General features: G+C 48.3%; 7 protein-coding genes across 7 annotated transcripts; 3 read left to right on the plus strand and 4 right to left on the minus strand.

The window, feature by feature from the left end:
• Positions 1–248: 248 nt before the first annotated feature.
• FOBCDRAFT_295042 (uncharacterized protein) lies at positions 249–10,431 on the minus strand (the record flags this gene model as incomplete). The annotated part of the gene is made up of 17 exons (XM_059611856.1): positions 249–2,484; positions 2,537–3,017; positions 3,065–3,539; positions 3,590–4,831; positions 4,884–5,123; positions 5,172–6,447; positions 6,493–6,776; positions 6,827–7,464; positions 7,517–8,158; positions 8,395–8,463; positions 8,541–8,850; positions 8,902–8,962; positions 9,010–9,452; positions 9,504–9,785; positions 9,838–10,099; positions 10,165–10,304; positions 10,354–10,431. The coding sequence occupies 17 exons, from the start codon at positions 10,429–10,431 to the stop codon at positions 249–251; spliced, it is 9,159 nt and encodes a 3,052-aa protein (XP_059465165.1).
• Positions 10,432–10,769: 338 nt separating this feature from the next.
• FOBCDRAFT_203287 (uncharacterized protein) lies at positions 10,770–12,656 on the plus strand (the record flags this gene model as incomplete). The annotated part of the gene is made up of 5 exons (XM_031186112.3): positions 10,770–10,898; positions 10,997–11,107; positions 11,270–11,927; positions 11,983–12,561; positions 12,610–12,656. The coding sequence occupies 5 exons, from the start codon at positions 10,770–10,772 to the stop codon at positions 12,654–12,656; spliced, it is 1,524 nt and encodes a 507-aa protein (XP_031037247.3).
• Positions 12,657–12,777: 121 nt separating this feature from the next.
• Positions 12,778–14,090, minus strand: FOBCDRAFT_42977 (uncharacterized protein). The gene has a single exon (XM_031186111.3). It carries the CDS (start codon positions 13,933–13,935, stop codon positions 12,829–12,831), a length of 1,107 nt encoding a protein of 368 aa, XP_031037246.2. The 5' UTR covers positions 13,936–14,090; the 3' UTR covers positions 12,778–12,828.
• A 502-nt stretch (positions 14,091–14,592) lies between these two features.
• On the plus strand, positions 14,593–16,224 carry FOBCDRAFT_42979 (putative amidoligase enzyme-domain-containing protein). The gene is made up of 4 exons (XM_031186109.3): positions 14,593–14,676; positions 14,754–15,225; positions 15,292–15,857; positions 15,913–16,224. Exons 2-4 carry the CDS (start codon positions 14,982–14,984, stop codon positions 16,066–16,068), a joined length of 966 nt encoding a protein of 321 aa, XP_031037244.2. The 5' UTR covers positions 14,593–14,676; positions 14,754–14,981; the 3' UTR covers positions 16,069–16,224.
• Positions 16,225–16,238: 14 nt separating this feature from the next.
• FOBCDRAFT_295046 (carbamoyl-phosphate synthase L chain, ATP binding domain-containing protein) lies at positions 16,239–18,727 on the minus strand. The gene is made up of 3 exons (XM_031186108.3): positions 16,640–18,727; positions 16,515–16,593; positions 16,239–16,465 (listed from the first exon to the last, which is right to left on the minus strand). Exons 1-3 carry the CDS (start codon positions 18,691–18,693, stop codon positions 16,397–16,399), a joined length of 2,202 nt encoding a protein of 733 aa, XP_031037243.1. The 5' UTR covers positions 18,694–18,727; the 3' UTR covers positions 16,239–16,396.
• A 339-nt stretch (positions 18,728–19,066) lies between these two features.
• Positions 19,067–20,063, plus strand: FOBCDRAFT_226466 (uncharacterized protein). Its single transcript, XM_031186107.3, has 3 exons — positions 19,067–19,253; positions 19,315–19,489; positions 19,550–20,063. Exons 1-3 carry the CDS (start codon positions 19,146–19,148, stop codon positions 19,963–19,965), a joined length of 699 nt encoding a protein of 232 aa, XP_031037242.3. The 5' UTR covers positions 19,067–19,145; the 3' UTR covers positions 19,966–20,063.
• On the minus strand, positions 20,064–22,595 carry FOBCDRAFT_226467 (auxin efflux carrier). The gene is made up of 3 exons (XM_031186104.3): positions 21,965–22,595; positions 20,542–21,913; positions 20,064–20,482 (listed from the first exon to the last, which is right to left on the minus strand). Exons 1-3 carry the CDS (start codon positions 22,230–22,232, stop codon positions 20,419–20,421), a joined length of 1,704 nt encoding a protein of 567 aa, XP_031037239.2. The 5' UTR covers positions 22,233–22,595; the 3' UTR covers positions 20,064–20,418.
• Between the last annotated feature and the right edge of the window lie 3,603 nt (positions 22,596–26,198).

Here is a 26,198-nt window from a genome sequence, read left to right on the forward strand (position 1 = left end):
TTCTTCCCCAGATTTCCGCCTGGAACGATACCTACATGTGGAAGGTTACAACCAATAAGGGAGTTACGAACGTTGCTAAATAAAGAAAGAAAATGAAATAAAGGAATAGCAAAATAGAATGACCTGGGATTTTTACTTTTTTATCTTGTGAATGACTCCGATTGTTATAAGCGCGAACTAATTCTAAGCTTTTCTTCCTCTTTTCACCTGCAACGTGCCTCTTGACGTATTTCTCTCTTTGTTCTGGTTTACAGGAACGGACACCAGCCTATATACATTGCAGCCAAATTTCTTGGATCAACCGCTTGTTTGATCAATTCCTCCACCTGGCCTTCAACGCCCAAAGGAATGCTTTCAGTTGGAAGCAAACCCCTGACTTTGCGCTTGATACTGTCTACAACGCTCTGAGGCTGCAGCTTGACGCCCACATCTCCTCGCCGATGTGCTCGTTTCTCCTTTTGTAGATCCAACGTTGGGTCGTAGATGAAAGCCTCTAGAATTGTCATCAGAGTCTCCTCTTGCTGACGAAGAATGCTCAGAGTCAGCTCGCAAGACTTGCGAAATGGTCCTTCGTAACCGTATATACCCATCGCAGCCACCATGTTGTGGGTAAGTCGGAACGGCACTCTTTCAGGTTTGGCAAATGTTAGACCCTTGTCGAAGAGACAATTGAAATCGACGTGAAATACTCCACCATTGCCCTCCTCCAAATTCACGTTCTCACCATGTCTATCGCCAAGGCCTAGGATGGTGCCTACCATTGACATGACAGCACACGACCGTGTGTATTTTAAACGCGCAGCAAACCACGCTGACGGACTAGGGAACTGTTGCGTGAACCACAACTGAAGTACCGGAGGAAATCTCCCCAGGACCTCATCAGTAAATATCCTGGTTTTGCCGTCTGATAAACATGCTTCATCCATGAGTTGTTTCAGAACGGTGTAGTCGGGGTAAATCTTTCGGGAAGCATAAAGATTGATGAGAATGTCTCGCATAGTTTTGATTCCTGGAACCCATTCAATGATTCCGCACTCTTCATTGAGTGGCGTTACAGCATATGTTCGAATGTAAAGCTGTCTCCGGCTGGATTCCGCATCTCGTTTCAACGACCGATTGATCAATCCATTGAATTCCATAAGACGCTGGTCAGTTCGCAAGTCGTCCTTGGGTTTGATGAGAAGCATGTAGCTTTTGCCATCACTCCCTCGTGTTGTAAGTCGTCTTGGCTTAGCCAGCGAGCTCAGCACGAGCACATCATCCAGAAAGGAGTCAATCGTAACAACATCTCTAGAAAATGCCTTGTGTTTTTTAACATACTCTGATACAGCCGGCAACGTTGCCGTCAAAGAGCTCTCGACAGGCACGACCAACGGACATGGAGTACATTTATGATTGAATCGAAGATCTCTACCCAGGCTGGCATGAACAGTCTTGTTGCCCCGGAAGTCTCCGTTTTGGCATGCAAGAAGCAGCTGTTCGGCTAATTTCTCTCCCATCCTGAGCAGGTGTTTGAAATCGGTCGTAGAGCCCTCAACTTTCTTCGATATATTCCTGAGAGTCTGAAGGATCTGAGTGCCTCGTGCCTTTCTTTCCGACACTTGTCTTGTTGTCATGATGCCAATAAGGCTCCAAAGCGCTTGCCGAGGATGAGCTTCCACGACCTTGGCAATGATATGTGTCAGCCGGTCGAAAACGTTCGAGTTGGGGTGGGCGATGCGTGCAACAATCTGTGGCAAAGCTGTATAAAAGATGTACGCCGGCAGCCTATGGATGTATTTGTCAAGAAAAGAGTGCAAAAGATTGAGCTGCTCAACGCGTCTTCGGTGGAGCTCGCGAGATAGCGATGCTTTCCCTTCTGGTGCTCTGTCTACTTGGGCACCAAGGTCAAGCCAGAGAGTCAAAATTCGTGGGAGAGTCTGGTAAAGATATTTGGTGCCCGAGTTAAGTGAACGGACATAGTTCTCGATGACGAGTCTAGCGACTTCACCGGTGATGTAGTTGTCGCTCTGGTCATCGGCTTTGAGCGGCTTTTCAGCTTCGAGGATCTTCTTGTAGTGACGGCCAAGGTAATAATGTCCCTTTTCCCAAGTCGAGAAGGTCTTGGGTGGCTGCTGATATTTTTCACGCAATGCACCGGCGTGCGTCTGCCCAGCGCTATCAAGCCATTTGGCAAGCAGCAGCTGCGCCCTAGCCGTCAAGAGCTTCTGTTGTGGGCTTAACTTGCTTGAACTTGTGCTGGTTGCTGTCCCTGTTTGTGTCATGAACTTGTTGCTCTTAATTGCTCCCTGCAAAACCTGTATTGCCTTTCGGTGCTGATCTTCTCTCCAAAGAAGCTTGGCATTCTCAATAGTAGCCGCATCATCGCCCAGCTTCGAAGCGTGTAGAATAGCGTTAAAAGACTGATGAAGCGAGTTCGACTTCCGTGCAAGGCGTGAACTCGAGAGCCATAATCCAGAAATGTCTAGGTCAGTGAATGTAGGTCTGTATTGGTAAGTATACGGGCTGTCGATAGCTCCTATGCAATGTATCTTACCTAGTTAACTCCATGGTGGCACGGCGAATACCAAGAAGATATTGCTTGTCGTTCATGTATGCACCTATAATTTCGAGTCTCCTTTCTAGCAGGGCTGCTGTCTTTTGGCGGGCGACTTCGTCACCCGCTTTTGTTCCTATTATGATTTCCACGTCCGTAAGAACATGTGACTTAAGAAGGAGGTCATGACAGGCTTGTAGCGAAGAGGTGGATGCAGCGTTCATCGATGATGAAATTTTGACTCTTATATCCTTCATTATCTTAATGAGCTCTTTAGGCTTGTCTTTAGCCCTCAGCTTTTCGAAAAGGGTCGCGATCGAGATGTTGAAGTCTTCAATAGGGTCGCCGCGAAATCGTTGAGTGAATTTGGTAAGGCTCTCCCACCTTCCTGTAACCCATGCCGCCTCTACTGCATAAGGCATGATCTTGTTGTCCGTAGATGCATCTGTATGCATACCCTCGATGTGATTCAATAACCCCTCTGTCAATAATTAGCTCGTGTCGGGACAAAAGACTGAAGGAACCTACCGTGCTGACCAGCCTGCTTCAGGCAATGAAGCAAGTCGATCTGGATATCTGTGTTGACAGGGTTCTCAGCGAGTTGCATCTCGTACCAGTTCTGAACAGCAGTCCACCTGCCTGCTTTGCGATGGCTCAGAATCTGTTGGTTGATGTCAAGAACTTGTAAATGAGCTGAAATTCCATCAAGACCATCAGGCTCATCGACATTGGCATAGATATCTTGAAGTTTTTGTAAGAGACAGGTACGCTCCCCTGGTTCTTTCTTCCTCTGTTCCATTTTGTGGGCATGTTGCTCTAAATGAAAAAGAGCACGTGCGTATTCATTACAATCGACAGCCCTTTGTGCTATGAGTTCGGCTGGAATCAGATCGAGAGCCTCCTGCACTTGAGCTAGCCTCTCCCTGTCAGTTTCAGTGAGGCGACCAGCTGCTCGCCTAGTTTGCATCCATCTCATTGCATAGTCTACAACGCGAAATACAAGCTAATGACCAGTTAGTTTTTGTCACAAGACCAAGGTATTTTGAAGCCTACATGACAGTATCGCCGCGTATCCTCCTTCTCCTGATACGATGCCGTCTCAGCAGGCTGATATTGCAAGATAGCAAGAAGTTCCCCGAGAATATCGTCCCTTTCTTGCTGTGTAGTCCGAGACCCTAAAAGAGTATGCAGGACTATATAGGGAAGGATGAACTCTGCAATAGAGAGATCTTTAACGCGAATGACACGCGCCAGAGGCTCGAATATCAAGTCGGCAAATGGCGTCTGCCCCTTACGTAGAAGGTCCAGAACGTAAACTCTCAGCCAACTCGGATAAGGTCTGCCAGGACGAAAGAGCGGATACTCGATCTCGGTGTGTGGCATTGGAGCAACGACATACCGGGAGGCTAGAAAAGGTGCTACCACTTCCCGAACAGTTTCTGGCATTGCAACCCATTTTCGATAGATGTCGTTTCCACCTTTCATCCCCGAGTTTTCCATGGCACATGCAGCTTTGATATCGCACCTGCCCATGAGTTCCTGCATAGCAAAAGACAAGAATCCCTGGAACTTAACATCAGTCGTAGATAAGAATGCTGGCACCAGGGCCTCTTCCAGAAGAAACAGAACGAAGTCCGTAGTTTCTTCATTCGTCGCAAAATTGTTCAATATGACTATTGATCGTTGTTCTCTAACAGTCTCGATCTTACTGGGATCCAGGCAGCCTATCAAGCCCATTGCTTCTGTGCATAGGCGCGCTATATCTCCTGGAAAGCCGCTGTATTTACTTGCACAATCCAGAAGCGACCGCATAAGTGCGACAACGCCAATATCTGACTGTAGACTAATCTCAGATGTATGAAGCAGCGCTTGGTTTTCCTGAAGGTATGGTATCAATTCTGTCAATGCTTGAAGGGCAACACCGGAGTTTTCATGGCAGATTCTCTCGGCGAAAGCTTCCAAAACCTCTTCAACCGCGAGTGTTGCTGGTCTATGCTGATCCAGCTTTGTCTCGATGTCCCTCAACTCTGGAATGTGTCTGAGCGAAGGGAGCTTGACGATGTACTTCGCAACAAGGGGATCAAATTCATCGACGAGAGACTTGAGCATTTGCTGCGCTAGAAGAGCCGTTGACTCGCTCAAGAAGGGCCAGTAACGGGTAACGACGAAAAATGTTGTTTCTAATAATGCCTCGACATCTGTCTCCTCAAGGTGTGTGAGCATCGATGCCCAACATGAGAAACTTGCTTCTCTCAGCGCATCTTGTGCCAGTGTCGAGAGCAAACAAGCAGACATCTAGAAATACAGTCAGTACTGCCATTCAAGGCCGGAAACATATGGCACATACTTGCGGTCTGGCTGTGCTTGCATAGCCCCTCGACACCCTGATCATTTCCTCCATGGCCCGAATGTAGCGCCGACGCTCTGGGTCAGGAAGGCTCTGGTCATTGATGACATCGAAGAGACATGCCATGAGGCCAAGAAGTTGTGAATGAATAAACCGAGCAGTGTGGTCCGACTTCTTAGCTCGGGTTTCTTTGTTTGCTGGGATCATCATTTTCGCCATAGTGTCTAAAGCTTTGCGGACCTGAAGCTGCATAAGCTTACGCCAAAGATGCATCGAGGTTTGACTTACTGGTGCCTTTTTTGTTTCATCTGCGTCGCCGGCAGCTTTAAGTAACTCTATGACGGTGAGCACTGGTTCCACTTGAAGCAGGTTGACGAGGGGCTCTGTTTGAAAATGTGTCGATAACTCATCGAGGCGAGATTTTGCGAAACTAGCGATATCGTCTGTATCTTGAACCAAGAGCAAGGCCAGGGTTGCGGCTAGGTTCGCAGGGTCGATTAATGGTAGCCAAACCTCGGACTCCTGCCGTGCCTCCGCAATCTTTTGGATAACGTCTTTTTGCTTGTCAAGCACAAGCCACGGCAGTGCGTGCGTTTGAATCAGGAGGAGTAACTCGTTGACAGACACTTGTAGCAATTCAGCAATTGTCCGGCTCATTTGAGGGCGTTGGACCATGTCCTTGGTGGTCATGTATGCTAGGTTTGGCCAAAAAGGCTCGAAAAGCCTACGTGGGGTTACTCGACGAGCATCAGCTAGATTCAATAGCTCATTGAAGGCGCAAGCTGACACGATATTGTTGTTGCTTCCCAAGTACTCCAAAAGCTTGATGAGAACCAAGTTGAGTTCGTGTTCCCAGACCACCGTTCCCAATTGACCCCATGCCATAATAAACGTTTCAGTTAAATTAGGCTGGTTCTTATCTGAGATTGATTTCAGGAAAGCAATCGAGTTTTTTCTATTGCGCGAGATCAAATCTTGCGTTTTCATGGGAGAAGATCCATTTGATGCATTTGTCTGGAATTTGCCATCTGTGGAGGCCGCTTGAGCCTGATTCACTCGTGGGTTCCTAGCACCATTGGCTTCTGCTGGTCGAGCCGGAAGAACCATGTTGGAAAGAATTGGCTCTGGCCTAGCCAAAGAGAAGGTGGCTAGAACACGCCCGGCAGCTATCCGCAGCTCCCTCACAGAGCTGTTTAAGGACTGAAGACACCACTGGCCCATCCCAGACGTTTCCAGATTAAGTAATTCGGTATCCTCACAATGAAGAATCACTCTCCTTATAGCCAACATGGCAGCAACCCTTGGACGCCGAGATTCAGCAAGGGCGGGGAGTCGGATCAGTTTGGTAAAGAGTGCCTCGATTCGGGATTTATGCACGGTTGCTCCATGAAGGTTTGATCGAACTGGAGGTGCATTATGTTCACAAATGGAGCAGGCTGTTTCTGTCACTGCTGCTTTTGTATCATTGACTGTCTCGTTGCCACCATCGGCCACGCAAGATATCCGCGATAGCAAATCAAGTATGAGACATTGACGTGATGTGTCAGCCTTTGGAAAGGCTCCCCTACTTCAGTAAGCATTTGAAGATCAAATCAATGAAACCACTGACAATACTTGATTCTCAAGATTAAGAAAATCATCGTCCACATCTGCAAGCCCTAGAACGTCACCCAAAAGTCTCATGAGGACCGCCGTGGGGCTAGAGTCTGCCTGTGCTATTTTTCGGCGTTTAAGACGGTCTTGTGAACTTGTTTCGGGAGGCTCGTAGCTCAGCGCCAAGGTCTCGATTATCTCTTGCACTGCAGAATCCTCAAAACTCAGTGGATGTAGGTTTGAGGAGAGCAGCTTTGGCCTGGGATCGAAATTGATCTGTCTTAAAGTCTGTATCACCCTCTTCTTGAGAATTAGTTGCTGATGGAGGAATTATGGAGGATGCAACCCACCCACAGATCTGTTCCTTCAGGCAGGGATGTATAAAACATTGAAGACTCATCTACAATGCCGGAAACCGCTAACCGGCCAATTGACGTATTTTCAGTAGATGCTGCTGTTATTATAGCTAGAGCCATACAGTATGTATGCCGCGTTTCCTCATCAATGTCTAGCATCGGCATGGGATTGAGGCTTGTCGCGATCTCACCACAAAGCAATATCATGAGAGTGATGGCCTTCTTGTGAACAGAAGCGCTGATGCCTTTTCTTCTCCGTAGTGCTCGCTCGATTTCTTGAGCCAGTTGGAGAACATGAAGCGAAGAGGCAGGAAAGTTGCTACCGTACCGGGTCTGGATAACCCGCATGTCCCCTAGGACATCAATCAACCATACCGTACTCTCTGAGAAGGAGGTAACGTTATTAAAGGCATCATCTGAAGCTGTCAGAGGATAGGCCGCCACTTTGCAAAAGCTGATCAGTTGTTGCAGCGCTTGCGACATTCGGTCAACAGAATATGTAAGCTGGCTTGTGAAGGGCGACTGCTTGTCGACGAATTGGCTGAGAGCAATTTGAGGAGGTAGAGAAAGTGACTTGAAACTTTCTTCCACAGATGGAACTACTAGAGGGTCTTGAAGCTGTTGAAGGGTATCTGTCAATTAATTGTGAGTTGCTTTATTGTCAAAGTCGAGCTAACTACTTACGAGATGTGATGGTACGCAGATAGAATAAGAATGATGGCGCCATATCCCACAGAGTCCAGTTTTGTGCTATTATTAGCATTGTATACTGGAGGAAGCCTTCAATTGCTTCTGTGAGTTCAAGGCACTGGGAATGGCCAAGAAGTCTAAGCAGCTGAGGAAGAAGCCAAACCCATAATGGCTCCCGCCCTCGGAACATGTACTCTTGCTCACCCACTCTATGTTTCAGAACTGCCGGAGTTTCTTTGATAGAGAACCTGAGAAAACTGATGGCCTTGAGGCCTTCTGTCCGTACTTGTGTCCGGTCAAGAAATGGGTCATCTAATCGAATTCCTTCAAGAACAGCTCTCGAGTAAACGTAAATAAGCATATGATTATGCTCAACTCGGTCCTCTGGCGTCTTGAGAAGAGTCGGGTCATCTTTGACGCGTTGAATAATAGCAAAGAAGCCTTTGAGTTCACTGTTCTCATCTGATTTGGAGGATTTCGTGGATGCTGAAATATTCTCCACAAGCTGCGCAGCTAAGGTTGAGGGAGGAGGGCCAGCGGCAAATTTACCGGCCGGTTGCCCATGATCCGGTACAGCCGCCCTTAAATGCAGATTGGCCGCCATGATGCATGCAGCATCTTTGGGTGCGGCTGGATCTTTGTTGCTTCACAGATGGATGATCAAGGTTGGCGCTCTAAGGTTAAGGTAGTACCTTCAATGTGGAGGACGCGACGGGTCACGGTGGGGCAACACGAAATCACGTGACCAATAAGAACCATCTAGGAGGTAGCTTTCTGGTAGTCTCAGATCCATATCAAACGACATTTCATTACGATGGTTGACATACAACGGCAAAGGCTCTATAGTGGTATCGATATATGATCTCACACACTCATCTCCCCCCCTTTACTCTTGTCTGACTTCGGAACTTGTCTTTCGAGCTTAACGTTCATAGCGAACACTGATCATGTCATGTGTTATTCCTAGACGAGCGCGGCTTAGCATTTGGTACATCAGAAACACTACGGAATTTCTTACCTCCAAGTTTGACTGTGTACGTGATCTCCGCTGACCCGTACACGGCTTCGATAGCCCCTTTCAAACAATAGTACCGATGCCAACCCATACGTCTGATCTTCGCGGTTCTTTTGACTGTTTCTGGGATCTTTCTTAGGTCAAGTGAGAGCGTTCCGATGTGCTGCGTAGTTTCATCGAGATGGACGGGAGCTTTTCCGTCATTATTGTTGCTGTAAATATCGATCTCGGTTTGTGGCACATGGCCAAGCATTACCGGGAGATCGCATTGGTATTCTATCCGCGACGGTTTGCCTTCTGGGTAGGACTCACCCTTCCAAAGTTAGTGGCAATCAATACGAAGTTTGGAGAGGAATCAAAATACCTTCTGAATAAACCAACACATTTCTGAGACGACTGTTTCTTGCTCCTTTTCCGACCAGAACCTATAAACCGTCAGCAACCACATTTGTCAGAAAGAATTCATACGAACGCTTCTTTGGGGTTGTGTTTCATCATATCGTATTTCGTCATCAAGCATGTACCGTACGATCGTCTTGCAATTCGAGATGCAACTTCCACCCGGGTGCCTGCGGGCTGATATCGACTGAGCCCATGCATTGCGGCACCTTTTACCACCGCCGTCCAGCCACTTTCTGGTTGAAGAACATCTGTTCGGCTGGATATTGCATCACGTACGCGTGACTTCAAATATCGACTTTGCCCGAATCCTCCAACCATAATCACAGCGGCGACACCATCTCCCGCCATCTTGATCTGTTCCTTGATAAGACACACGACATCTTTCATGATGGGCTCAAAGATTTTGGTTTTCATGTCGTCTTGCGTCATAGTGTATCGGTTCCGTCGTAAACCAAGACTGGGATCGACTTTGAGAGTCAAAGGTTCGCCCTTTGGAGAAAAGGTCTTCTTGAACTGTATCCCTCTGAGCGAACTGGCTAGAAAATAAAACCTTGGAAATCTTACCGACTCGAACTCACTCAAAGCTGTTACGAGTCTCTCATCAGTCCAGTACTTGTCTCCATGAGTTTGTTTCAGATGCCGACGAAAGCGCATATTCAGCATGGACGAACCGCACTTCCCGCCTGTACCCTCGGTGACTTCTTTTACTTCAACTCTGCCTATTTTGGTTACTTGATAAGAGATCAAGTCAACGGTACCGCCTCCCGCATCGCAAACAACAAATTTTCGACCTACTTGTAATGTAGAGGGGCTAAGGGTCTTGAGGGTGTATAAAGCGGCTGCCTCCTTGTCATTTGTTAGCAACACACTTTCCTCTGCGACTCGAAATCCAACCCACTGGTTCTGATATGAGCTGGATCCTCTGATTACCACAAAATCCTGCCATGGCTGCGGCCTGCTCCGTCGATTGCTTTGCTTTTGGTGACCAAATAGCGGGGACTGTGACGACAAAGTCCATGGGTGTTGATTTTACCACGCTCGACGATAGTCTCTTTTCAAGTAGGCTGACGAAATGCTCATGGAGGCATGATAGATAGACCTTGGTCAGGTCTTTTGCTGATTCTCCATCCTTGGTGATCTGGGCTGGATCATCCAGCTTTCTATAAGGTCTGGTCAAACACGGCAAATGGACTGAAGGCACAGCAAAACGAACAGCTTGAAATACCTGATCCTCTTCGCAGACTCGGGAATCTGAAATCCCCACTGCCACCCAGTCGCCACTCTTCGGAGCTCAGTTGGTACTTTGGGACTGCTCTTCGACGAGCCGGCTGAGGGCCATTCTGTCAAGACATGTTGAACATCAGGCTGCAAGGGTTAGCAAGCTCACCCCGAGAGATGTTAGGACAACGCTTACCCGAGTTGTGTCAGCCCAAGCGACACCTGAGTATGTCGTTCCAAAATCTATGGATACAACGATTCTGCGATTGCTCATGACCAAACTACTTCCTAAAGGCTTCCTATGATTGTTTCATTGTCAACTATTTGTGGTGGAACAGTCAGGCATGATCTAGTGATGTACGAGATATGGAACTACTCTGCCCAAAAGCTCATTCGTGAAAATGGGACTTGCCCCAGAATTCACTCATGTCAACTCCCAATTGGTTACGATAGAAACCAGCAGGGCGACGGAACATTCTTCGCCAGCACCCGAGGATCTGTCTGTGATTCTGGACGTGGCCAACCATTGAATCTGACTCTTCAGGCCTCATTTGTTGTGTGGGCCTGGGGTTCTTTGGGCCTCGCTCATCCTCACCGACCAGTTATGGAGCAATGACCACCACTTTGACCACCAACTTCGGCCTCGTCAGGGCTTTCAATCGAGTGGGTGGATGGGGTTTGGGCACTGCAGACTTGACCTTGAACAGAAACTCGGCGCAGCTACGAATGACTGTAACCCTGGTAAGTCCAGGCAGTGGAGCATGCAGTGGCCGCCTAAGCGGCCTAAGACGAGACCGACTTTTGATGTCGTACAGCTGGAAGACTTCCGAATGCATTAGGTACCCATCACCTGGCGCCTAAACGAAACCATGCTTGGGTCCAACCGCAATGTGAGGCTGCGAGTATTGAGTTCTTTTCCAAGGAGTCTTGACGCCCATTGGTGGTACCCTGTAAGATGACCTTGATGTGTTGCCTTTGATTCGACTTACCAGACGGATAGAACCAATCTAGCGGATTACTGGTCAACCTCTGTCGCTTAACGATTTGCACGTGCGACACTGACAGACTCATCTTCATCATTGGGCTGTTATACACAATAACTCTGAACACAGCAATCCGTCATCATGGATCCGGAGACGGCTCGTCATGAAAATAGCCAGAAGCAAGCGGAAGACCATACGACGAAACAAGGATCCCCACAGACTCCCGCACTTAAGGACAAACTGGCCAGCGAGACCCATTTGCGCCGCTTCACGGAGAATGTATTGGACTCCAGGCAACAGGAGATTGAGAATCGGGAATCAGAAAAGGGCCAGCTTGCAGTAGAGGCGGAAACTCTCAGAAGACAACTTGCGGTCGCCCAGCGGCAGCTCGCAGAGGCTCAGGATCAGATCTTTCGTCTACAGCCTAGGAGAAGAGATATCACAGAAGCAGAGGCTAGAGAAGCCTACAAGATCCTAGTTGGGAATGTCCAGCGCTGGGTTGAAAACCGTGCTGCATATGCTATTGAGGATCTGGAAATTGGCCGCCTTGCTGCCAGAGCATCCTCTCCAGAAGGGCTGCGACTCGTTTCTCTTCTCAGGGAACAGTCAAGACGATGCTTAAATGTTACGCAGTCTGACGAATTTCACATCACTGGGGTCATCATGAACTATCTCCACGTTACTCTGTTCTCAAAGTCCTTTTATTGTCCTCTCGATGATACGGAAGGTGACGGAACGTCGAGATGGGTTGATGATCTCGAGAATACTATGTCCCGACTGCCAAGAGGTTTGTCTTAATCCCAGGGCGTGATATATATACCAAGCTGCTGACATCTCACAAGATACAGCTCATTGTAGGGAATGGAGAAGCGAGACGCTGACTGCCTTGACTCACCAACCATCTTTCAGAACGCGCCGGCAAAGATTTCTGAATTTTGTTGTTGACGATCTGACAACTTTACTCTCAATAATTGCCCCGAAAAGTCCTCCCGCTGAACTGCATAGTTCTGTTCGTCGAAGCATTGTAGAACCTGCAGCAGATCTCGCTCATCAGCTTCACCTGGCGCCCAGTGTATTTTCATTGAAGTGGCCTGCTCGCACAGCTGCGACGAGGTTGGAGGTTTACCAATGCTTGAATCTGGCGAATGGAGGAGCAATTCTTGACTTGAGTGGAACAAAGGCAGCTTCTCAAGCACGCCGCGGTGTCATATATCTCTTTGATATAGCTCCCGGGCTTTTCGTCGAGAGAGTCGAGGGTGGTAGAAAGCTCGGGCTGAAAGCAATTGTTAAACCCACAGTTCTCGTCACCAACTCTGGTGGGGATGTGCTCCAGGGCCCAACAATAATGAGTTTCCTATGGAATAATACGCCAACTTCTCAAGGAACCAGTCGAAGCTCATCAAGAGCATCAAGTTCAAGGAGTGAGTACAGGTATTCTCCACACCCTTTTAAGCTCTGACATGTCTTAGGGCCAGCTGGATCTGTCATATCGGCATCAAGCAGACAAAGATATTAGTCCTTGTTTTATGAAATTGTGTTCTTGTAAGGCGTAGAAGTCAGCAAACAGAGACAACAGCATTAAAAAGATAAAACGATAACTGGAGAAGAATAAAACGCACGTATGCTACTTTTATTGTCTGAAGGATATCATATTTGGGTATTTTAAGGAAACTGGGCTAGAAATGCTTTTATCGATACCAATAACCACCATAACCTTCCTGATGAGTAACGATTACCGGTATACTGCGAACTCGGCGGGTTGGCCGAGGAGGTAGAGGCGGTGGTGGGGCGCCAACTTCTGATGCAGGTCGCCGCCGACCAGAAACAGGAACCTGTAGAGTGTTTCCGGGGTAATGTGGCGCGAGTGGCCTTGGGGGAAGTGGTGGTGCTGATGACCGTGACTGTGAAGGCCGCCCGAGCCTCTCAGGCACATTCGATGCGGCGTTCCTGGTCAAGCGCTGACCTTGAACCACCTGAGGTTGAAGGTGCAGAGGTCTTTGGCCAGATGTCCTGTTGTTTGGCGGTGATAATTCTCTCCCTCTGGGAGGAGTTGCTCGCTTGACCTCGCGGGCAGGTTGCTTCACCTTTTTTGCGGGATTCGGAACTTTTCTCACAACTTTTGGCTTCGGCGGTGCGGTAGCTTTCGCAGGCCCAGTTGCCTCTTTGTCTCCTGAGGTCTGGCCAGTCGGTGCTGGAATGAAAGGTCGAACACAGTTGCTGATATAATCATTGGTGACCCCTAAGGATGTGGCATCAACAATGCCTGAATTGATTCTGTTGATATACTCCTCCTTTGGCTCGCTATCGACAATGTATCTTGGACTTATGTATACCAAGATGTTCTGTTCCAAATGTGGCTTGTGGTTGATGGCCTTCCTCTGCCCTTCCCCTTGCTGGGCAAGGACTCGTGCGTGGTCTGGGCCACCATTGTTGACAATCCAAGACACAGGCCGGCGATATAAGGCGGCTTCGGCACGCCGTAGCGTAACAGTCATGTACTTCTTTTGGTATGCGTCCTTGGAAACACCTTCATTGATATCAAGACGAGCCTCATCGCGGGGATTGATCTCATAAACAAGGCCTTCAACCCAATGACCTTGCGACTCGATAACATTGGCGTATCCACGCTCGTTGATCTGCCAACGATGATCTGCCAGCTTCCCAGAGCCGATGAATTTGCTTCCAGGACATCTTCGTTTCATCTGCTGTAGATGAAGATTACTACCATAGGCAAAGTAGTATTTGGTGAGCGGCTGGCCGGTGTCGGCCTGAGCCTCATCTGCAGACAAATTCATGCTGGAGATCTGTCGGGGGCAGCAAGCTCCGTGTATCCGATGGCGAGGTGCAGGGGAAAAAAGTGTGTATGTTTGTGTGTGTTGCGTTACGTTTTCGTTGTGGTAGGAGAATGTGATAGTGAGCTAACGGCGATTAAGATGTGATGTGAATCGGCTCCCTCACATGAGAAAAACAATATCGATCAAGCAAGCAATGTCCACGTCGACCTGACTAAAGCATAAACTAACTTACGTACAGTAGCTGTGCTCAGCGCCAGCAGCGCTCAATGGGCGGAGTGGGCTAGGTTGTGCAAGTCACCGGCTGGGCCTTATTGTCACGTTGGGCAGCAAATGAGTCAGATTTTCACAAGAGGAGACGCCAACTCATGGCCAATTGTTGCGCCCCACGTTGGGAAGACTCGCAAGGTACCTGGCAAGCGAACTTTGCAGGGTAGACGCGGTTACATTTTTGTGAGTACCGACTGTCTGGGCCTTTACAATGACAGGCAAAAACAGGCCTCGTTTGATAGCCTCAGAATATTCAGACGCTATGAGACGGCCCAGCCCGCCTCCATTTCCTTGTTGGGCTCCGCACCGTGCCCCCGGTCTTCCGGCATTTCTCCCCAGAGCCCCCGGCCAGATCCACAACGACAGCTCCCGCCAAACCATGCATCCGCACCGCCATTCGAGGCCAGAAAGGTTTTTGCTGTACTTAACCTGAAAGCGAGGCGACAATTTTGAGATGTGACAATGACAGCTCAGGTTAGGCGAGCGAGCGTGTTACTGACAAAAAGTTGAGAGCCAACAGCTGACGATTCTGTGGTTGTGTTTGGGTAAAGCACGCGGCCGTATCCAAACGTTTTGAACAAGGCACAAGCGCATCAGGAAACGGGTGATCACCTTCATGTAGTACGACTCCCTCTCTGCAGCAAGGTGATTATTCAAAAACCAAGGTGGTTGTCTTATACAAGCTGCATGGCCAAATCCGCCACCTTCAACCCGACCCCAGCCAATTCTACCATTCTTTCTTTTTCGAGTCCCTAAACACTTCTTACATCTTGTCGATCATGACGGTATCAAAGCCCAGGCATTACAACTTCGGCGTGGAGATCGAGGCTGTGGTAAAGCCTTACGGTGGTGCTGATAGCTTTACCAATGTCGACTGGTATCGACAATTAGCACAGAAGCTACGGAACCGCAACATCGAAGCTGTGCACGATGACTGTTCAAAATACAGCAAGCATCCGGAGTACTACGGTGGTAAATGGTTCGTCACTAGAGATGGATCTTTGAAGAGAGAGCGTCCCATGGGTATGTCATTCTCTTCACCATGAAACCAGCGAACCGTTTAGTTTGTTCACTAACAGGGGATCCTAGTCTGCATGGAAGTCGTTTCCCCTCGTCTAGATACCAAGCAACATGTCAGCGGCATACTTGGCGACTTTTGGGAAGCGATGCGTGTACACTTCAGTCCCCAACGCGATATCTCCTGCGGCGGCCACGTCCATGTCACTCCCGTCTCTGGTCAGAACAAGTTCTCCCTACGTGGCCTCAAGAAGATTGCGTTTGCATCTGCTGTTTATGAAGAATTTGTGGCAGCTGTCCTCCCCAAAGCCCGCCGAGAAAATCAGTACTGTCGGCCAAACAGTCAAAGCATGGGTTCTGGGTTGCGTGAAACGCTGATACGATTCGGTAAGAGCAAGGGCTCACTTCTCCAAGTCGCATCAGAAATCAAGTCAACGACATCCGAAGCGGATTTGTGCTACTATATGCAGGGGAACCGATACGTGCTATGGAACTTCCAGAACATTTTCCCAAACCCCAAGACAGGGAAATGTACTGGCACGGTTGAATTCCGGGGGGGCAACCAATTCTTAAGTACGAAGGGGACTCTTGCTTGGGTGGCATTCGTCATGGGATTCATCACACTGGCCCTGGAGGAGGTAAGTCACTTGAATGACGTGCTATGCTCAAACGCTCTGTTGACATCTCTTTCAGGATCTTCTCAACAAGCTTACTACGTATACTTCGCCCGACGACCCAAAATTCCAGTCACGTCTCGAAGACTGGTGGAAACGGATACGTCAAGCGGCTAAGCAATCAAAGCTTTCTCGATATCTACCCTTGGAGTACATCAAGATGCACACAAGATAACCATATGGCATAACATTTCTGCCAGGACGACGACAGACCCTACCTCATACCGACCTTGGGTTCAGGGTATATGTTCTTTGGCTTACTATGGGATACAGTTTCGGGCATGGCATGATTCATGATTTCAGTTAATGGAGCTATTGGTGTCTAGGCGTATGCATGTTTTGACATTGGAGATTAATTCTCTACATATTTGATGAAGTGGAACAGGCCCAACGACTGGGAGGGGACCATGAGGGGATCAAGTGCATTTCTAGTTAATACGTAGCGTATCATTCAATCTCCTTTAAATAACGCCAAATTCATTCATCATGGTATCCAATATCATTCATGACTCTCCGTCCTTTGTTTCGCCCTCTTCAAATAGTACAAGTACCGTGCCAGCCTTGCAAATATCCTGCATGACGTTAGATGAGATATCAGAGAGGAATGCCATAGGAACTTACCCCTTCTTTATGTGCAAGCTTCTTAATTATGCCATCCTGCGGCGACCGGATAATAGTTTCCATCTTCATTGACTCAATTCTGAGAGTTTGTTAGCTTATTCTGCATATCGAAATGGTCAACTTACACCACAAGTGGTGCTCCCTTTTGCACAATTTGACCCTCCACTACCTCGTTCTTCAATATCTTGCAGGGCATCGGCGCTGCAACTGAGGCGCTTGACTCCTTGAGCCCAAGAGCCTTCTCGTACCACTTGGGCGGTAGAAGGACAAGATCTGTTTTCACGCCATGCTGGAAAACAGTAACCTTTGTGTCATTGTCTGTGTGTTGAGGGACGACGGAGGATTGAATGCGCTCAAGGGGGAAGTATGACTCGAGTTTCATCACTTCACCTTCTGGCTCGGGCTGGCAGGCAATATTTGTGAACACTTGGGGTGTCTCGTCACCTTTTCGGTGGACAGCAACGTTGTAAAGGTTATGACCTGTCTGTGTCACGCTGGCCTCGACGACCTCGCCCTCTTCCTTGCTATACCCATCCAGGATTTTAAAGTTCAGCTTTCGTTCCCCGATGTTGTTAGTCTCGCCAAAGCCAAGTGTCAAGCCATGGGGTCCAGAATTTCGATGTTCAAAGTTGATCATCCCGAGGGCTGCTTGGGCGACAACTTCATTCTTGATAGGTCGGGGTTTGAAAAGCTCCTCTCGCCACTTGTCGATGAAGCCCGTTTCCACATCTCCGGCCACAAAGGCATCAGTCTCACAAAGCCGCTTGAGGAATTCGATATTTGTAGCAACACCAACAATTTCGTATGAGCGTAGAACGCTCTCCAATTTGGCGATAGCACGTTCTCTCGTATCGCCTCGCACGATAAGTTTGGCGATCATGCCGTCGTATGCTTCAGAGATAGTATTACCAGATCGGAATCCCCAATCCAGGCGAACATCCTCGTTCTGCAATTCGGTAGGGAGATAAGCTCTCACTAATTTGCCGGAGTCGGGAATAAAGCCCTTCTCAGGATTTTCGGCATAAATTCGTGCTTCAATGGCGGCGCCCCTCTCGTTCATCTGTGCTTCCACTTCTTCCTGGGAGAGTGGAAGCTTTTCGCCTGCAGCAACTCGGAATTGCCATTCGACTAGATCCAGGCCAGTCACCATCTCCGTGACAGGATGCTCCACTTGTAGTCGAGTGTTCATTTCCATGAAATAGAATTTGTTGGTATCCTTGTCGAGGATAAACTCAACAGTGCCAGCGCCGACATAACCAACTGCCGAGGCTGCTTTTCTCGCCTTATCCCAGAGATCGTGTCGAGTTGCCAGATCTAGATCTGGAGCTGGGGATTCTTCGAGGATCTTTTGATGCCGACGCTGAACACTGCAGTCTCGCTCACCTAGCGCGACGGTATTGCCCCATTTGTCGGCAAAGACTTGCACTTCGACGTGCCTTGGTCGAATGATGTACTTCTCCACTAGCATGACCTCGCCTCCTTCACCAAATGAGGCCTTGGCTTCGGCACGGGCACTTCTGAGTTGCGTCAAGAATTCCTCCTCAGTCAGGACGATTCGCATTCCCTTGCCTCCACCTCCTCGTACACTCTTGAGGAGCACCGGAAAAGTGATGTTTTTGGCATGCTCCAAGAGTTCCTGTTCGCCCTGGTCTGCTCCATGATACCCTGGCACACAGGGAACATTTGCAGCTGTCATAATTTCTTTACTGCGGGCCTTATGTCCCATGTCGGCCATGGCAGTAGCGGGTGGTCCAACAAACACGATGCCTTCCTCTTCGCAACGCTCTGCGAACTTGGAGTTTTCGGACAAGAAGCCATAGCCGGGATGGAGTGCCTGAATGCCATTTTGCTTCGCTAGAGCAATGATTTTCTCACCGTCAAGATAGGCGTTTGCAGGACCTAGCGCCAAAGACTGGAACCCCGAAGAAGCATGCCATGAACCAGCGTCAACATCTGTATAGACGGTTGTAGCCCGAATGCCAAGGCGCTCAGCAGTCCGGTTGATACGGATGGCGATCTCACCACGGTTGGCGATAAGGACAGAATTGATAGGTGTGTGCTTTGGTGCAGATGATGAAGAAGCCACTGAAGAAACAGAAGCGCTTGAAGCAGATGTTGAGAGGAAACGAGGGAGGGGCTTCAAAGGAAGTCGACGGTTTGCGCGAAGTGTGGAACGCATGATGAGCGATAGGGTTAATGAAGCGCCCAGTATGAAATCAAGGAGCAGTATGCAACTTGACAGAAGTTCAAAATGATTCTCTCTGACATAAATAAGGAGGGAAAGCGACTGTAAATCTCCGTCCCGGGTGATGAGCCGTCCCTAATGCCGTGAATGTGCTATGCCGTCGGCTTTGAAGGTTCAAGTCGGCAAGGACAGACGTGACCGTGAGGAGCCGCAAGTAACCGGTACCTAGGTACTTCCCCAGACGACAACTTTAGAAGCTTAGCTCGAATGAACTCTGGGGAAAGCACGCCCAGTGTCATTACGTCATATTCTCGCGATTATGGGTGACTCAGCAGATGCTGTGACCGGGATTTGCGGAACGTACCGTGCAGCAAGGTAGTCGAGCCCCTCCACTACCTCAAGGTATTGGATCTCAGCATCATCAATCATCGTTCAGCCAATATATCATGGATCAAATACCTCTCAACTCCGAAGCTTCTCAGGGCGATACCCACAAGCAAACGACGTCGACGCTTCCGCCGGATGTTGTTCAATGCCTCGACAATGCTCGATTTGTAGACCTTCCCCGCACCACCAACAATCCCATCACAGATCGAAGGCTGATAGTCAATATAGCTTCACTTGGCAACATGCACAGATAACGTACCGCACGTCTCTCTAATGAACTATACATATCTTCCCTCGTCACCTTACTCTAACTACCCCGTCATCATCATGACTACGAACCCGGCATCACGGAAGACCACCAACTTGGTCGCCAACCCCAATGTATCCCTTCTTGTCCACGATTGTAAGTCGCATCTTCATGTTCGAGACTGATGAAATCTAAACATACTGAAAATATTTTCAGGGGTCTCCCATCGACCACCTACTCACGGCCGCCGACCGTCTGGTGGCTCTCCTGGGCCAGAGCACCGATCGAGTCTCGCCTCACTCCTCTTGAACCTCAACACCTCAGCACTCTCTAGCATCAGTGCAACCATAGGAGGTGCCGCTCGTCTAGTGCCTAGCGGAACAGAGGAGGAAAAATATTACCGCGAGCAGCATCTGGAGAACAATACTTTCGATGAGTCCGCAGCCCAGCCTTTCCAGCGGGACAATGGACCTGTCGAGGATGGAGGCCGCAACTGCTTTGTAGCCGGTGAGGAAGTAAGAGTTGTTTCGGTCGATATCAAGGACGTACGCATCAGCGATTGGAAGGGCACTGTAAGAGACTGGGCGATCGTGCCAGAAGGTAACCTGGTCAACGGAACCCAGCAAGAATGATCATATTGCAGCCTCCACATCCTTGGCTAGAGCCTCATTATTGTACTTTAGCAATCGGTTTTCAAGATGCAGTACAAGGTGCATTGTTGGTTCAAACAATCCAATGTGAGAATAATGTATATTTCGAGCATTCGCAAGACACAGGCATTCCAGACAGAGTACTATGTGGATCAACTCCTCAAAACCAGTGCCTTTTTTACACAACGAAGCAAAAGCAGGCAAAAAACGCTCGGATCCATATCGCTCTTCCACCAGGTCAAGCTTTGGGAACCCTCGGATTGCCGCAAGGCCACGCCAGTATAAATTTTCCCAATTCCCAATCAATTCCAGCCACCCAACGCCGTTGCAGACAAACAACTGTAAAGACAGATCAAACAAACTCAATAAATAGCATTTGACGCATGAAAGACATGATCATTTCACTTCTCTGTCTAGTGTATTTAGACAGGCGCATCATCGAGCCCACTCAACAACCTCGAGGGCCATCATTACCAAAATAAGAGTAGAGGGAAGAATCCTGCATATGTTAGCGCAATTCGGGATAGATCACACCGAGCATCAGATGTCATGACTTACCAGATGACATAGCTCTGGAACAGAATTCTGCCCATTGTCTTCTCAAATACACTGTTAATCTGGCAAATTTGAGCGAGCTGGAGGGCGCTGGGAGCTCCCGTGAGCAAGAAACAAACGATAACAAAAATTGGATCGTCAAGAATGCTAACGGGCACATATTTGGCCATGAGCGCAAGCATAGGAGCCATGATGGCAGTTGGTAGAACCATACGGCAAAGAAGGGAGGCAATGAGAAGTTTGTTGCCGATGCGCTCTTCCTCGGGGTCTAAAGCCTCATCCTTAGCCATGGTATTACGAGCAAGATTGGCGCCGAGAACAACGAGGATCAGTGGGACAGCGACATCTCCACTGGAGCGAACGGCGTTGGTCACACTGTTCTGGACGAAAGAGCCCTCCTCGAAGAAGAGTCGTTGAAGAGCCGGAATAGAGGCGACGAGGATGGCAATCAACATAGCCCAGAGAGGGGGGTTCATAAATTCCCAGATAAAGTTGTTGAATTTCCCAGCCACACGCTTCGTAACTTTCAAACAAGATTTAACAGGAGCTGGAGACTTCTGGTACCAGTTGCTGAGGGTTTGGGATGTTGCCTTTCCAAGACGGATGAAGGGCGATTTAATAGCAGATTTAGTCCGGCCCGCGATGCCAGTGGGCTCTTCCTGATCCTCCAATGCCGGGACACGGGGGAAGGAATCCATGCTACCTTCATTTCCATTAAGGGGAGCAACAACGTCCGTTTGCTCTTGGTTATTCTTGAAATGCGGCTTTTTGGGCAAATATTCGTCATCGCTAGAAACTGCCAATGAAACTCGGGAGGCATTTGCCACAGGGGTACGGCCAGCCGGATCATAATTTTGCGAGTCGATACTGTGGCTGTCTCCCTCGTCCTCTGTTTCTCCGTCAAGGCCATCGATCAGAGCCGCATTCTGGTAGTCATCATGATTCTCATCATCGTGATAACGCTGGCCTTCCTCGGCAATTTCTTCGCGGTACTCGGGGTATTTATCCTTAGGGGCAAGAAGGACATGGTAACCCCAACTCCAGCGAACGAGCTGACCAAGCTGCTGGAAGATAAGGAGGTAAAGGATACCACGCGCGCCAACTTCGTCATCGTTATCGCCCGGAACTTTGTCCCAATGCAGACCTTTCAGCGTTTGAGAGAGTGACAAAACAAGGGAGATGGGTAACGAGTTGGAGTTTCCGAAAACACCCATTGCCGTAACGAAGTTGGATGCCCGTCTGTTGAATCGGAACAACTTTGCGACGACATATGATACAGCCCATGATACAAACGTTTGGACGACGAAGATGACCGGTATGATAGCGAGATCGGATAGCTTCTCAGCGTTAAGCTGGGAGGCGAGCTTGGTGAAGACTGTGGCGATATTAGTAGACAGTACTGGTTCAATGCGAAACGAGAACATACTCAAGCATGGTGTGAATAGCATCACATTTAGATTAGCCAAGAATTTCTGCTTCTCGGCATCGAAGTGGCCAAGTCGCGCAACGATGTAGCCAGGTAGACTGACACATACTACTTCAAGGACAGCCTCGAACACGAGAAGACAAAGATGCCCGATGGATGGGTGCGATTCATGGGTGTTGGCGAGGGTTTGTACGGGCAGTTCATATGCATCTTGGGCGAGCTGCGTCAGCCGAAACGACGGGACCGAGAACGATTTCCAAGAAGCCATCAAATATCAGCAATGCAGCTGTTGTTGTTTTTGGGGTAGAATTAAGGATCGGCGCGAATCGGGTAGTTCCTTGATGCTGCTTCTCTCGGCGCGCGCGCACGTGGATATGAGAGGATTGATAAGGTTCTGTAGGAATTGCACAAAAGCTGAGGCGCAAAAAAATCGTCTGGAAGGTTCCGTTGGTATTTGCAAAGGCAATGCCTTTTAATTGTCTTAGTCGATTGTGTCGTGGGATGTTAAAAGGAGAAGAAAGTTAAAAGATGCCCAGGTAGTGATGGCGAAATCTAATGAAAGAGAACCCAGTGCGAGTGGGTTCGTTTTGGGGCGAGGCGGCGGTGCCGTTGGGAGGTAAGTTAGAGCAAGTTTAGAGGACGATGCACGTTGAGACCTCCTCCATCATCGATTGATAACTCGAGCTAGATATAAGCTATGACAAAAGCCCCATTAAACTGCCTTGTTTAGGCTCCATCTACATCTAAACCTCTCACTCTGGTTACCTCAATATGGGGCTTCAGCTCCTTGAGGAACTCTCTGTCTGATCGCGATTCACCTGCAACGCTGTCGCTGGCGTGGTACAACCACTCTAGCACCTTGTGCCAGCACCCTGATTGAGGTAACCCAACCTACCATCCAGGCCCATGCCTTGGAGACGATGCTGGCCATTGAAACCCGCCCATGTGTGTGCTGTGGCGCCGGGGCCAGTCCAAAGCCAGGGTTTAGTAGAATCTCACCTCCAGCTAGGAACGGGACTTGCTTAACAATGCCACGCGGCATGGGAGGCGTAAGAGGCAAATTCTTCGTCGATACAGGCTCCCTTTGCACCTATCCAGAAACGATTTCTGCTGCGGTGCCACAAATAGTGCCTCCTGGGTATCATCGAGCAAACAAATGAATTGCCCTTGCTGTGTGATAGCCAGGAGCACGAAACAAACAACAACAAGCGATTCTCAAATGCGCAGATCCCATCGTCAGACGTCTCAAAATTGTTTAAGCCTCCGTGGCTCCACTACCGAGTAGGAAACGATCCCGCTTACAGGGGTTGTTGGTGGGAGTGATCTTCAGACGGGCGCGACGCACGATTGAATTAAGCCTGGCCCCAATCTTTCGTCATGGTGTTATCAGGCACGTTGCCTGTCCCTCCACGCTGAGAGGCTGGAGGGTCAGGCCAAGAAAGGCATGGAGCAAAATTGCAGCCCATCACGTCTCGTTGTTGACATAGGTAACTGCAACAAGGCTGTGTTACTGGCGATCGCATCGTCACGGTTGAATGGTATGTACACTGATATCAGAGGCAAAGTCTATCAATTGCGTAGTCAGTCACGCGAGGGTTTATGAGATCAAACCTGACGTTATGCAGCGAAGATTATCGGGAGCAAGCAACTACCGTGCTGGATTTGTGGAAGTTTGTCAGGACAATTCGGCTTTTGCTATGGATGTTTCCAGAGTTTAGGTACTCCCTTTGGCTACCTCAGAATATATCCATAGCAAAACGGCCTAGCATCTCCAGTCAGCTCACATATGTACTCCGAATCTCGAAAACGTTTGCGTATTTCAAAGAGGGTTTCATATTCAATTTTGACTATATAATGGATATCAATCATCGCTATTTTTATTTCAGGGGAAATCTTACAGCAGCTAGTGTTTTATTAGCGTTCTTCTGTTGGTACATTGCAGAGTTGCAATGATCCAGGGTTGCTGGTGACTTTAAAAGGGCCTGTATCACAAAGGTTTCGAGCAGCTGTTCCAACGTCCTTTGTTTACGTTGCAAATTTAGAGTTTAATACTATGGTATGACCTGCATGAATCGCCCGTGTTTCAAATTATGCGAAGGTGAGTTGGGCACAATCGCAACTCGAAACATCGTCGACGTTTTCCTTCCCCAGAATCTTGAGTCTGATTCAAGTTTGGACATGGTAATCCTCGGAAGTTTTCAGGTTCTGATGTTCTTATCTGCATTTTGAGGTCAGGGTCTCTCAGCTCGTAGCTATTTCAGATATGGAAGAAGACAAATGATAGCTACTTCGTATATTAGGTGGACTCAAATTATCCCATCGTGTAGCTTGATGTAGACTATAGGAGCCTTCCATCCTGCTGAAGAGTATGTGCCACGTGGAAAGTAAGGTTTGGTTCATGAAATATTGGCGACAAGTACTACAAGTTTGCCTTGTTGATCGCCTACTTACCTACAGCATCGCTTCTGTTCCCATCCTCCCTGAGATACGTGCGCATGCATCGTATCGGTGAAGCCCATGTTACATGAGTGCACTCTGGACGCTGTTCGGTGAATCCCAACCGACTTTTCTTGTCGTAATCAGCCAAATTTCCGGTAACAACCTCAACCTCTCTGAACCGACACCTGTCTACTGGTTATCGGGTAGGAATCCTACCTAAGTAGGAGCCTAAGTTATCGATCAAGTTTGTGACGTACTTGTCATTTTGTCTTGCATACTGTCTCAAGCCAGTTAAAAGCCGCAACTAGTACAGATAACGATGCTTCTGTCGATACTGGTAGGACTAACAAAGGGTGTTGGCTCAACCTCAGCATCTTGGCGTTTGAAGCTTTGTCGAAGACACGTATCTGGCGTCCACACGTACAGGTAAAGATGAGATATTCATATTCTGCAACTCTTAGGCAAGGTAGGTAGATAGGTATAGTAATTATCTCAACCATGGATAACGCAAAGGTCTATAAATGATGACTTCATCCTTTCAATGTGCTTTCAGGAATATAGATACCCATAGGTACTCACCTAGTAGGTTGCTGTTAATTTAAGTTGTTTGATAAGAGGATGCACACGACCACAAGGCCTCCGACGGCATACATCTTGCATATAAATGTTGGATAAGATATTCATATGTTTGGGTATTATTGTCGTCTTTGACGCTTTGCTTTGTAGTACAGATGCGAGTCTCCACCTCAAACCAAGGTCTGACATTGACCACATTAACGTCATCGGTGACAGTTCTCCATCGACGATGGCGTCGCAAATTGCAAAAATCAAGGACAACTTGTGCACAGAGCCTTGAAATTAATTACCATTTTCAATATTTCATATTGTTTCTATTTGAGGTAAAATATTGAAAGAGGCCTTAGTATTCACAGTGATATATAAAATGCTGTCATCATGACGCCAGTAGGCTTCATAGATTTTATCTTGATGGAATTCCATTATCACTTATGATATATAGAATTTTGGTACAAATTTTCTGGTAAGGTGATGTTAGTGCATATTTATGCCCTGTACGATGGGTCCTTGTAGCGCCCGCCACGGGAAACTCTCAATTGCTGGGCAATATCTCCTAATATGATCCATTAGTTGGGTCTGATCCCGGGCATGAATGGCTGCCGGGTTGGCCCCTGAAGACGGGATTTGCAGTGGCACTGTATCCAAGCTAGAGCACTCTGTTGTGTGCCACGGCCTGGCTTTGCTTGTTCAAAACCGCCACACCATAGTCGTTCCATGTTCTGTCCTAAACTCCATATCACCAACATCCTCAGCCTCGCCTTCGCCCCCCATTTATCACAAATACCTCTTGCGCCTACCTTGTCAAATTACTGTCTCGCAGGATGCTCATGCCGGGTTGATCTGTCGATTTATACAATTCATTAGCACCTTTCCTCCTCCGTCTCGTTGCTTTTCTGCTTGTCTGCAGAGCCTTTGACCCCGCATCCAGCCATTGCACATCATACTACGTTGGTACCTTAGTACTTAAGGTACTCAAGGACTGAAACACTTCGTCACTTTTTCTTGATCCCAGCCAGACGCTTCCTCCGGTATGTATACAGCCTTGAAATTATCCTCATATCCTAGAGTACCTTGCACACGCCACAACAAGCTCTGAGAAGCACAGTTCTTATTCTAACAACTTTTGTCTCAGTTATCTATTAAACTTCCAATGTTTCGTATGGGACCTACGAGCTTTCATATTTACTAACTCCATTCAGCGAATCTGAGTGCCTAACTT

The sequence above is a fragment of the Fusarium oxysporum genome, chromosome VI, assembly GCF_013085055.1.
Source record: "Fusarium oxysporum Fo47 chromosome VI, complete sequence".
Taxonomy (NCBI): Eukaryota; Fungi; Ascomycota; class Sordariomycetes; order Hypocreales; family Nectriaceae; genus Fusarium; species Fusarium oxysporum.

Excerpts from the sequence above, each read along its gene's own strand:
- FOBCDRAFT_226467 (XM_031186104.3), bottom strand. The coding sequence starts at position 22,232 with ATGGCTTCTTGGAAATCGTTCTCGGTCCCGTCGTTTCGGCTGACGCAG. Across the intron at positions 21,914-21,964 it reads GCTATTCACACCATGCTTGA|TCTTCACCAAGCTCGCCTCC; the intron begins GTATGTTCTCGT and ends ATATCGCCACAG. Across the intron at positions 20,483-20,541 it reads TTCCAGAGCTATGTCATCTG|GATTCTTCCCTCTACTCTTA; the intron begins GTAAGTCATGAC and ends TAACATATGCAG.
- FOBCDRAFT_42977 (XM_031186111.3), bottom strand. The coding sequence starts at position 13,935 with ATGAATTTGTCTGCAGATGAGGCTCAGGCCGACACCGGCCAGCCGCTC.
- FOBCDRAFT_42979 (XM_031186109.3), top strand. The coding sequence starts at position 14,982 with ATGACGGTATCAAAGCCCAGGCATTACAACTTCGGCGTGGAGATCGAG. Across the intron at positions 15,226-15,291 it reads GAAGAGAGAGCGTCCCATGG|TCTGCATGGAAGTCGTTTCC; the intron begins GTATGTCATTCT and ends AGGGGATCCTAG. Across the intron at positions 15,858-15,912 it reads TCACACTGGCCCTGGAGGAG|GATCTTCTCAACAAGCTTAC; the intron begins GTAAGTCACTTG and ends CATCTCTTTCAG.
- FOBCDRAFT_226466 (XM_031186107.3), top strand. The coding sequence starts at position 19,146 with ATGGATCAAATACCTCTCAACTCCGAAGCTTCTCAGGGCGATACCCAC. Across the intron at positions 19,254-19,314 it reads GCCTCGACAATGCTCGATTT|CTTCACTTGGCAACATGCAC; the intron begins GTAGACCTTCCC and ends TAGTCAATATAG. Across the intron at positions 19,490-19,549 it reads ATCCCTTCTTGTCCACGATT|GGGTCTCCCATCGACCACCT; the intron begins GTAAGTCGCATC and ends AAATATTTTCAG.
- FOBCDRAFT_295046 (XM_031186108.3), bottom strand. The coding sequence starts at position 18,693 with ATGCGTTCCACACTTCGCGCAAACCGTCGACTTCCTTTGAAGCCCCTC. Across the intron at positions 16,594-16,639 it reads AAGGGAGCACCACTTGTGGT|AATTGAGTCAATGAAGATGG; the intron begins GTAAGTTGACCA and ends ACAAACTCTCAG. Across the intron at positions 16,466-16,514 it reads AGCTTGCACATAAAGAAGGG|GATATTTGCAAGGCTGGCAC; the intron begins GTAAGTTCCTAT and ends AACGTCATGCAG.